General features: G+C 40.6%; 2 protein-coding genes across 2 annotated transcripts; one reads left to right on the top strand and one right to left on the bottom strand.

The window, feature by feature from the left end:
- The first annotated feature begins 773 nt into the window (after window positions 1-773).
- plin2 (perilipin 2) lies at window positions 774-3839 on the top strand. Its single transcript, XM_028429205.1, has 8 exons — window positions 774-847; window positions 1051-1096; window positions 1274-1469; window positions 1736-1818; window positions 2007-2292; window positions 2651-2829; window positions 2952-3068; window positions 3153-3839. Exons 2-8 carry the CDS (start codon window positions 1067-1069, stop codon window positions 3594-3596), a joined length of 1335 nt encoding a protein of 444 aa, XP_028285006.1. The 5' UTR covers window positions 774-847; window positions 1051-1066; the 3' UTR covers window positions 3597-3839.
- A 176-nt stretch (window positions 3840-4015) lies between these two features.
- Window positions 4016-6180, bottom strand: cdca9 (cell division cycle associated 9). Its single transcript, XM_028429557.1, has 10 exons — window positions 6021-6180; window positions 5801-5932; window positions 5682-5722; window positions 5569-5611; window positions 5440-5492; window positions 5266-5321; window positions 5097-5186; window positions 4440-4521; window positions 4203-4289; window positions 4016-4099 (listed from the first exon to the last, which is right to left on the bottom strand). The coding sequence occupies exons 1-10, from the start codon at window positions 6130-6132 to the stop codon at window positions 4055-4057; spliced, it is 741 nt and encodes a 246-aa protein (XP_028285358.1). The 5' UTR covers window positions 6133-6180; the 3' UTR covers window positions 4016-4054.
- Window positions 6181-11518: the final 5338 nt, after the last annotated feature.

The raw sequence follows: 11518 nt of genomic DNA, 5'->3' as shown, positions 1-11518 counted from the left end.
AGCTTGTGTTTCCTCATCTGGCCTCCAAATGCAAAGAAAATGCATTAACACTTAATTCAGAATTTTAATAACAGGCACACAAACAGAAATATGCACTGACACAGAGAAAAAAAAAAGCTCTCAAATTAGAACCAGAACCTGACACATCTGGCTCCGATGAGCTACTGGCAAACACAGAGCTGTTTATCTGCTGGTAAACCACTGACGTACGGATCTGTTCAAGCCATTAGAATAATCAGAAATTAATTAAAAGAGGCGTTATCCACCATTAATTTTAAGAAATCTCCTAATGTTCCTCAGACATTGCTCGGTAACAAACACACAGCTACTCTGGATCCCCTCCATTGAGAGGAAAGAAGGATTTTAATGAGCAGGGGAGATTTTTTTGAGGTCAGCATTATTTACATCCTAAAAATATAAAGGTTGAAAACTGCAGACAGCTATAAAATGACTTGACTGATGATTAAACAGAGGTTTTTTCCACAAAAAGTCAATTTCCCTGATTCCCTGCACATTTAAGCTCACACTAATGAAACGACAGGTTTATAAATGAGTGAATCTGTAAACTGTGCAGTTTTGACCAGAAAAATATCCGTTAGCTTCTTCTGAAATCAGACTGCTGACATGCGTCACTGCCTGTGTTCTAATTTCACAGGAATTCCCCGACCAAACTTTTATCCCTTTTACCTTTGCCCTAGAGAGAGAGAGAGAGAGAGAGAGACATTACTGCCTATTACGTCACCACGCCACGCTATATCTCGCGATACTGACAGCGCATAAATACAGCTGCGGCCACCTCACGCACAGCATCAGTTCCCTGACAGTCCGGAGACTATCGTGTCATTCGGTGAGTTGTATTTATTTATGTCACTTTTTTTTCAAAGTATATTGACTGTTGTGAGTTATTTCTGTAACCAGAAGTAGTGTTATTACTATGTAGTAACAAGGAAGTTAAAGGTTGTTGCGGAAGTGACAACTTATTTACCTGCTCGCAACTTCTGTTGTTGATATTAAAATGATCAATAATAACTATTAACCCTCTCTGCATAGGGTTTTCTGAGCAAAAATGGCGGCAGCAGCAGTTATGTCAAACCAGGTGAGTTTGTAAGTGATATTGTTGAGTGTAATGGTGGCATGTTTACAAACTGGCAGGAGTCTGAAATGAGCTCTTTGTTTACAATAGTTATAGCTTGTAGCCTGTATTTAACAAATATACAGTACAGCTTTATTAAAATGTAATTATGAAGACGGTTATATCTGTATTTCATTCCAGAGTGTGGTAGAGAGGGTGACCAGCCTTCCTCTGGTGAGTTCCACCTACGACTTAGTGTCCAGCGTCTACTCCAACACCAAAGACAACCACCCTTACATCAGGACTGTGTGTGAGGCCGCGGAGCAAGGAGTCCGCAGCTTCACCTCTGTGGCCCTCACCACCGTTTCCCCCATCATTGACAAGCTGGAACCTCAGAGTAAGAACATTTACTAAACCCAGTCATACCGACGCTGTGAGTGACCAGCCGAGTGAGTCACAGAGGCAGAGCCTGAAACAGGATGTTCACGTCAGGCAGGATGTTCACGTCAGGCTGCTGGCTCTTGCTCATCTTGATCTTTCACCTAGTTATAATAGTTATGATTAGGAAATAAGCCATAAAACTTGGATTACTGAAATGTTTACAGGCTTTTGTCCATATTGTGTTTAGATTTTTTTCATTTATGACATTTTTTTTACCAACAGTTGCCATTGCTAATAACCTGGCCTGTAAGGGTTTGGACAGGATTGAGAAAACCTTGCCTATTCTGCATCAGCCCTCTGAGCAGGTAATCACTGGTTTCATAACTAAGCCAAAATTGCACAATGCTGATAAGACAGATATGGACTAATCCTATCCAATTATCAGCCATGACCTATGCCCCCTGTCTTTCACAATTACTGTCGTCCCACTCACTCACTGACCTCACATTTCTTTGCTGTAATTGCTTAAAAAAGGCCTTTTGTCCCTGCCCAGATTGTTTCCAGTGCCAAGGATGTGGTAACCAACGCTAAGGACGTGGTGACAGGCAGGGTGTCCGGTGCCAAGGACACAGTCTCGGACACTCTGAGCAGCGTTGTGGAGAAGACTCGGGGTGCGGTGCAGGATAGAATGGAGAAGACCAAGGCTGTTGTCAGTGGGAGTGTCAGCACAGTGCTGGAGAGCAGAGTCGTACAGCTGGTCAGCAGCGGAGTGGACACGGCCCTCAGCACGTCTGAGAGTCTGGTGGAGCAGTATTTGCCCCTGACCGAGGATGAACTTGGTGAGCAGGGTCTTTATACTATAATTATTCTATGGTAACTTGAAATAAACATTTGGGGCAGCTAGAGTTTTCTGATAGGGACAGATTTTGTCCATTTTCCAGGAAAACAGGATTTATCCGATTATGCTATTAGTGGCCTGTTTTTCCCCTCATTAAAGGACTTGTTGTTTAGATTGAGTCATGGCGTGCTGAAGCTTTTAACAAACAAGCCTGTACAATAACAATCTGTTCTTAGAGATAAACTGGTTCTTCAGAATTCTGTTGCTGTTCCATGCTTTAAACTTTAAATCAGTTAAATTGTTAAAACCAAAAACTGGTTGCATTCACTGCATGTTTGTGTTTCTCTGCCTCGTGACAGAGCTGGAAGCAAAAACTGTGAAAGGCTTTGAGAGAAAGGAGCCTAACTACTACGTCCGCCTGGGGTGCCTGTCCACCAAACTGAGGAAGAGAGCGTACACCAGGGCTGTGGACAAAATACGAGATGGCAAGCAGCGCAGCCTGAAGTTCATTTCTGAGCTCAGCACCACTGTTGACCTGGTGGGTCCCCATTTTGTTATTATATCAAAAGCACTACATAACCACAAAATATCTGTTACATTTCCTCTTTTCCTTCCGCTTATGGATTGGAAATAACCCTTTCAGTTTGTGTGTTTGTTTAGATTGAATATGGGAGAAAAAATATTGACGGAGCTAACCAGACTGTAAGCGTCAAGCTGAACTCCTTGGTGACATGGAAGTCCAGTGGTCCACACCAGGAGAACGGTCATGAGGCAGAGGTAATGATGATTAAGGCTAGCTGAAAAGTATAAAAACTATTTTAGGACATCGCTTATTTTAATTTCCTCCTCTCCTGCACTCAGGCAATTGAGTCTCGCACCTTGGCCCTGGCACGTTCCCTCACCCAACAGCTCCAGACCACCTGCCTGGTCCTCGTCTCTGGCCTGCAGGGTCTTCCCAACCACATTCAGCAGGAGGCGCTCTCCCTCAGCCACTCTGCATCACAGGTCTACACCAGTTTCAGCAAAGCTAAGGTGCTGCATGACCTGCCAGACAGTGTGCTAACCAGCAGCAAGGTTCAGCTGGGCAAAATGAAGGATTCCCTGGACAACGTCATGGATTACCTGGTCAACAACACGCCTCTCAACTGGCTTGTGGGTCCTTTCTACCCCCGGATGGCTCCTGAGTCTATTCGCGCACCAGCATCTGCTGCCAGCAGCACACAAGCTACACCCTCCAGTTCTCCACACCGAGAGAAGCCCATGGAAGTGGAGATGGAGTCACTGCATTCCCTGCGGCAGCAGTGATCCATTACGGCCTCTGAGTTCACTCTTTATGCCAAGCATCACTTTTAATAGTACTATAGGCAAAGAGCTCTATAAACACTTGGCTCCATATCGAAATCAAAGCAATTTTATACCTTTTATTCTTGTTTGAATCGCAGCTACAAATTGTGATTTGTCAGCTCTTTGCACGGTTTTATAGTCAAGCCAATGTAGCAATGCTTTATCCTGTGTTTATTTCTACATAAAGCTTTATTGTAAACACTGTGTGTGTGTGGTCGTGGTCACTGGGGCTATTCTTATCTATCACAAATAATGTTGCACTAACAGTCAAGAAGTGTAGGACAGCTTTATTATTTTTTTAAAACACAAAAATCAAGACACTTCGATTCTTTAAACTACACTATTTTAATAAATTAACATTATAGTGTTTAAAAAAGTGCATGAAATCCTGGTCAGTGTGGACGTTCAGGCATCTTGACTCACAGCTGACTGCGACTATGCTGTGACAGATACTCCATCAGACTCTGAAACACCCACATTTGCAGAAAGGATTATCAGCTGGACAGAGTCTAACCAAGCTTTTTAAAAGGCGATACCTGACAAACATTCGTGCGAGTTCAACTCTACCTTGAGCTTCTGAATTTGGCACCATGCTACGTCATCCAGAAGGTCCCAGTTTATTTTGTCCTTGGTCTCCTCAGAAAAGCTGACCGTCTGTGAAGACCAAAGGAAAATGACTTAACTTTAATACACAGCATTAATGTATGGCAGGCGAACAGAGCTGCCTCACACTGGGCAGGCACTCATTATGACATGTCTTGAGTTTTCAACATAAATGTTTAGGACATAAAATGAAAACCGTACCAGTCCCTGTGCTGTGGTGACGGTGACGTGTGCAGCAGATCCTCCCAGTGAACAGTGCATATCACCAGTGGAGACGACAGATCTGAGACAACAGTAACAATAATTCACATTAACTCTTTCCACCCCTTATAAGGGGGCTTTTGCATGCGCCCAACAATAAAAGCCATATAACACTGTACTAACCATGTAAACAAATAATCATATTGCATATCAAATTAAACAGGAGAAACTCTACTCCAAGCACATATAAGCCATATTTATACACATCAAACATAACTTCAACACCATGCAAATCAATTATCAATCATAAAAATAAAACTCTCATATCAAAGTTGACCCGCTTGCCACATGGTTATTGCTAGCTCTGATACTTTAAGTCACACCAACAAACAAGGTGTCATATAAAAGCTGAGACTTTCACAATTCACACCGTTACATTTGTTACACTTTTTAAGATTGTGAAAGTGTAAATTTTCAACAGACAAGAATTTTTTGTGCCATCTTAATTTACAAAGAGCCAGAGGCATACAAACTAATACTTACACACTCAATTCATTTTGGGCATGCCATTTTCTAGCTGAAGCCTTAAAAAGAGGCTTGGGGTGGAAGGGGTTAATGTTCAACAGCTTTCTTACACACACAGAGGCAGCAACAGACCTGAGCTTAGTCGTGGTCTGCTTTGTCTGGTCATTGGTCTTCCTGCGTGTCAAACAGCTGCGAGTTCTTTTCAGGGTCCCCGTTTGGCTTCTGTAGGAATCAAATGTATTCATCAGAACCTGAACAGCATTCAGCACAATGAACTCACCAATAAAAGGTAAAATCTTACCCAACGCTTTCAGTGCTGTTACTAACTGTCCGGGTCTTTTTCGTGCCCTTTCCTCCCTGAACATAATATAAAAACGAGAAAGAAAAACACTGAATCATCATAAATCACTGAATGATGTCTTGAATGTGAATATATCAGACCAGACTGGATCACATGACAAAAGCCTTCCTCTACCTTTGATGTTTTGGATGAGGATCTCTCGACTGGTGTAGAATCAATTGATTTCACTTCAAAATAAAAGCACTGTTAAAAGTTCCAGTCTGTGTAGCGTATGTTTACAAAACAACAACACTGTCAGTGTACCTGTTTTCCTGGCCTTCCTCTTGAGGGGTTCACTAGATTCAGTCTGCAGGAATGATTGCAGTGATTTTTGTCATGAAATAAAATCACATCGAGATGACAAACTACAAACTCACCTTCATGACGATGGACACCTCACTGACAGAGATCTCCTCCTCTAACAGAGAAAAGCGAGCGGTGAGTGACAAACATTTGCGCGTAAGCTAGCTGCTAACGGATGAAGATGAGGACTCACCGCTTATTAAATCCCCAATGTGCGTGTTCTGAAGAGAAGGAGGCATCTTCATCAGCTCCACTTTGAAGACTTTGTCCACTGTGGCCAGTATGTTCTCCATTTGGGTCTCCAGCTCGTTCATGTGCTCTCGTGCTGAAAGGGAGGGAAAACATTTCAAAACTAACGTGGTCCGCACCGCTGCTGCAGATTTTGGACTTTTAAGTGTCCTCAACGGCCAAACCTTCTTCCTCAAACTGCTGGATGAAAAGTCTCAGTCTGCGCTGGCGCATCTCCCGGCTCAGCTCATCTTTATTCGGGCCGTTCCCCGCGTTTCTTGTCCGCTTCACCGGCATGTTTGCGTGCGGTGAGGCCGGAGGTCAGGCTGCGAAGCCGCACATGCACACACCTGTCACTGCAGCGCTGCTGATGAAGATATTCATGCGCCGAGCGGGGGGACTAGGTAATGAGGTATGTCGATAGGCGGAAGCATACATTTACAATAAAGACTGAATGATTCATACTTATGTGGCCTATAAAATGATAGATAATGCAGAATTTTCTATATTTCTGCATAAATATGACCTAGATGATCAGTTCATTTGAAGGCCACAATAGAATCCATCTGTTCAGAGGTGTTTCAATCAATAGAAGATGTCAGTGAGCGCCATGTTGGACTTCAACACCAGTCATCTATCAAAGTCTGAGATCTTCACAACACGTGTTTGTGTATAATGACGTAATCAAAAGACATTTGATTATTTCAAGCCCATGTGGACAAACCAGAGGGCTGCTGGGAAAATATTTGGAGCACAGATGAGACCAGGATGGAGTTATTTGGCTTCAATGAGAAGACTAATGTCGGCCAACCACCCCTAACACCGCTTCTACAGTCTGCTGCCACCAGGGAAGAGACTACAGCACTGTCTACAGCAAGCAGCCATCAGTGTGACACTGATAGAAAATCTATGTTTTCATATAAGGGTCAGATGGACAATATGAAACTATCCCATAGAGCAACAGATTGTATTTTAAAAGTTAAAATCACATGTAAAAAGTAAAGATCAGTGAGCAGATATTATTCTATCTATCACAGACTGTCATTCTTTGACTTTATTATTTACACAGCTTTAAAACCTATTCTGACACAAAGAGCCAGACTGCGTCGATGAGGCTTCTGATTGGCTTGCACGGCTTTCTCCTTCTTCCTACAGTGCCACCCACAGGCTTGGCATAGTCATGACGGCTCTTGGGAGCGTATTTATGTGGGTTAATGTAAATGGAATTTTTTTTTAAAACTATGATGTGTAGATGATGTTATTTTGCAAAACGGAGAGAAGGAAATATTGTTTTTTTAAAACACCCTGCTGTGTGAACGTAGCCATATTTTAGTGCTGCTGATGAACTGATGAGGAGCAGGTGTGTCCAATCAGCCACAGTGTAAGAAACAAATGGTTCCCAGTGTAACATTCAGCACTAACATCTCTGTAGCCTGAACAACACTGCCATCTGGTGGTCACAGAGTCTTCAAGGATTCTGTTTAGCTGTTTATATTATTATTGTTCTACACTGTGTTAGCACATAAAGACAAATCATACATCATGTTACAAACTACATCTGTCATCTGACACACAGCCAACACACTCCTGCCAGGACTTGCACCTGGAATCTTCCAGCCAATGGATGGATGTGTTACTATTACACCACAAGAGTCTTGTGTTTGTTTGTTTAGATGACAAATGCAGCTGTTACTGTTACTTTCATTCTTCTGACTTCCTCTGACTGCATAGGTTGGAATAACTGGGAATCTATTAAATATATTCACTTCCATTTTAACCCTATAGTGTCTTTTAAAATGGAATTTGTCTCTGGGTGCTTCACACAAACCTGGAAAATGCTGACACTGTACTTTCCTCCAACCTCTGCGTGCTCTCCAACAACTGCTTGTATTTGATGCAGTCTAATGAAGGCCTTTCACCCTCACCATGCAGTCCTGGATTCTACAAAAAGAGAACATGAAGTTACAAAAAAATTTCATTCAATCAATGAGATCAATAACAACATGTGAATTAAAATGATCATGTCCATAAGGCTAGTTTGAATTGCTCTTAGTCTATCTCGTCTCCTAGGAACAATTTGCCATGGGAGACATGGAAAATCAATCCAGTATGATAAGGTGGCGATTCAGTAAAAAAACAAAACATAAAAACAAAAGACAAACAACAAAAAAAGTAAGAAAGACTGGTTAAAAACTACAAAAACAAACACAAAAAAGATTAAAAAATTACTACTTGAAAAGGTACAATATCAGAATAAATAAAATAAATCACGCCAATCATGCCCAGTTACAAACCAAGTGAATCGCTCTTAGTCTAGCCCCTCACCTAGGACCAGTTTGCCATGGGAAACCCTAGCAGGGGCTGTTGTCCCCGACAACATAGCTCCTAGGATCCTTCGGGCATGCAAACCCCTCCACCACGATAAGGTGGAGATTCTCAGAGGGGCCCCCCATCTCTATTAACACGGCCGACCAACCCCTCCTACTCATTATTGATTTCTTCCACGTGAGAAACTACTTTGCGCCCTCCACTAATAATTATATTTTTTTCTTTACTGTATTTTATTTTATTATAATTTAGTTCTGCTTCCTCTTTCGCTGTTACAAACACACAAAATGCATTTCATTCAACATGTCACGTATGATAACTTTTCACATGGATCACACATCTACAACAATTAGCACATCATACCGTGTATACACCGACAGTAGAGAGAAATCTTAGACATTGCAAAGCCAACAAGCTTCAGTCCCATTAAGACGATCCTTTAAGTCACAGCTCAACAGCTGCTTTCACTTCAGCACTAAACTAGTTTCTTTGTATCTGATCAACAGTCATTATTAAACATGTAGAAGCAGTGCATTAAACATGACAGCATGAACATGAAACAATATCTGGGAGAGAATAAAATAATACATGTGAATGAAATGTTGAAAATTAATGAAGCATACAATCCTTAGTTTTAATAAATATTGTGCGTTATTTATTTTACAAATAGATGAATAGATGTTGTGTTTTTTCAGCCTGCACAGAGATCGGACATGACAATGAGAGCGCAGCAACGCGCATGCGTGATTTAAAAAATGCTCTTATAGATTTTTAAACATGTGCAGCATAGACGACGGTACAAATGTTTTGTACCCACACCACAGTAAACATAGATATTATGCGTTATTTATTTGACAAATAGATAAGAGAGCGCAGTGATGCGCATGCGTGATTTGAAAAATGGTCTCAGGAATACTAAAACATGGAGGACAGTACAAACGTTTTGCAACCCCACCACACTAACAATAATTGAATAAATGTAATCATTTAAACTAGTACAACATTTGTTTTCACATGAAAACAAGTTTTAAAAAAGGGGATGTTGAAGAAACACTTTGACAAAATCATGTGTTTAAATTTAAAGTGTTTAACCCTCATGTGTTGTTCGGGACATTTTTGTCCTCTGAGAGAAATTTTTCTGTTTATTTTGGCCATAACTTTGTCAATATGTGGACAAATTGAATCATTTTTCCTCAATAAGCTTAATTTTACATAAATTTTGTTAATATGATTTTAAAATTTTTCATAGGTCAACGGTACACTGTGGGCAAATTTTACCCCCTAATGTGTTGTTCGGGGACAAAAACGTCCCCTAACTTTAACGGTTTTAAAAATATATTAGATAAATATTTTTTTTTGAAATTTTTTTGCATAGACCTTTTAATTAACTTCAGTTCTAATCAACAGTAGTGAAAAAATCATTTTCCCCCAGGATTTTAACCCTTTAATCACCAATTTTATAAGGGGTGGTGCTGAAAATTGAAAAAAAAAACACACAAAATGGCTCATTTTTAATAGAAAAGGTGAATGTGGACTGGATTCTTTTTAACCTTTATTATAGTCTTGGTCATGTCAAACATCAGTAAAAAAATTGACTTTATTGCATTATTAGTTTTTGCACAGCACTGGATTTTTTTTTTCTCCCATTTTGTCCCATAGACTTACATTATAAACACACTTTTTTTGACTGCACAGCCATGGCACTACATAATCATGCATTCTTGATTGTTGGTGGTTTACCCTGTTGGTAGGAGGTAACATTTGTGATTTTTACAGTTAACAACTTAATTACCATATTAACCCTTTACCTGCAGGCCTGTGCTCATGTAGTGTAGTTTCTGGCTTGTATATGGAGTTATAGGGAGTATTTTAGCACATAATTGTGTGTCTACACACCAGTTAGGGGACGTTTTTGTCCCCGAACAACACATTAGGGTAGTGTTTGCGAACAATGCATGAGGGTTAAATTAAAGTTTTACATAAAAATATAAACAAAATCACATTCATCAGAGTTATCCCACTCACTAATTAGCCAAACGGTTTGTGACAATACATGTTTTTTAGTTAAGAAGTTATTTTGTCAGCTAATAACCTAGCTAAAGATCAAAGCGCTAGACAAGCTAACCACCTAGCATGTTGCAGCCAACACCCTAAATTAGTGATACAAACGACAAATTATTAATACGCTCACCTTGTCCATGTTAATGGGGTGTCAAAAATCCAAGTTTTACGTTTATGTCGCTGCAAATAGCTCCTTCTCTAAGTGCTGCAAAGTGCTTCGAAGCGCTCAGGAGTCAGGAGTGGAATGTCAGACAGATGACGCCACCTGGCGGTATTTACAGGGAACCATAGCAACATAGAATCCTCGCGTGCTGTCGTCAGGACACGCAGCTGCTCAGCAAATGCCACAACTATGCATATATTTATATATTATGCATATACTATTGCCTAGCAACGGCAATCAAACTATTGCTCTTCACCTTTCTTCTTCTTTTTTATTCTTCCGTATGTTTTTTGGTGCAGCGTATCTTAAGCATTGCCCGATTTCAGCCATTCAACTATCAAAATGTTCATCTCAAAGAGGACATTCCGGGTCAACTTCAAGTTTTTTTTTTTAAATTTAAATTTTATGTTATTTATGTTATTTTTAACATGGGAGTCTATGAGAGAGCCCTTCAACGAGGGTCATCTGCCAAATGTATCTCCTCCTACAAATTCCAAGCTACAGACTCCATTTTAGTCTTAAAACGCTCATTAGATGCTGCTCTATCAAACTTGTATTCAGAATTTTCTAATTCTGAATCGTTTCCGCATGCCCGGCTCTTAAATTTGGAGTGGTTTTTGAGGTTTCCTCTGCTGTTACCATGGTGACAGGCTGACACACAGAGGCATACAAAGCTCTGAATTGCTCTGATTCTCCAGCAATTCAGAGCACATCCTTCACATCAGCGTTCAAAGCAATGCTTCAGCTGCAGCAATCAAACTTGCATTTTCTTCAGGAAATGCCCTTTTCTAGTACATGTCATTATTTAGTGCTTACAAGTTTTATATAGGTTTATTGTTGTATTTATAACTGGATGTAGTTGTGAGTCCTGGACACTAGTTTATAAAATGTGACATATTTGTCATTTTTATGATGAAGGAAATGATCAGATTTTGACACAGTATTCATTCAGTAACATCAAGGATTCCTGACAACACATGCAGAGAAGTATGCAGCATGCGGCTGCTGGTAATATGCAGCAAGTGTGCAATAAAATAGACCCTCAACAAAATAGTTTTTGTTCCCTTAATACATAGGCCTACACACGTGGGTGTGTGAGCAGCAGTGCCCTCTGCAGGTGGTGAAAAAGCT

The sequence above is a fragment of the Parambassis ranga genome, chromosome 18 (genome assembly GCF_900634625.1).
Source record: "Parambassis ranga chromosome 18, fParRan2.1, whole genome shotgun sequence".
Lineage (NCBI taxonomy): Eukaryota > Metazoa > Chordata > Actinopteri > Ambassidae > Parambassis > Parambassis ranga.
Note: the sequence above shows the minus strand (reverse complement) of the source record. Positions and strands in the feature narration are given on the sequence as shown.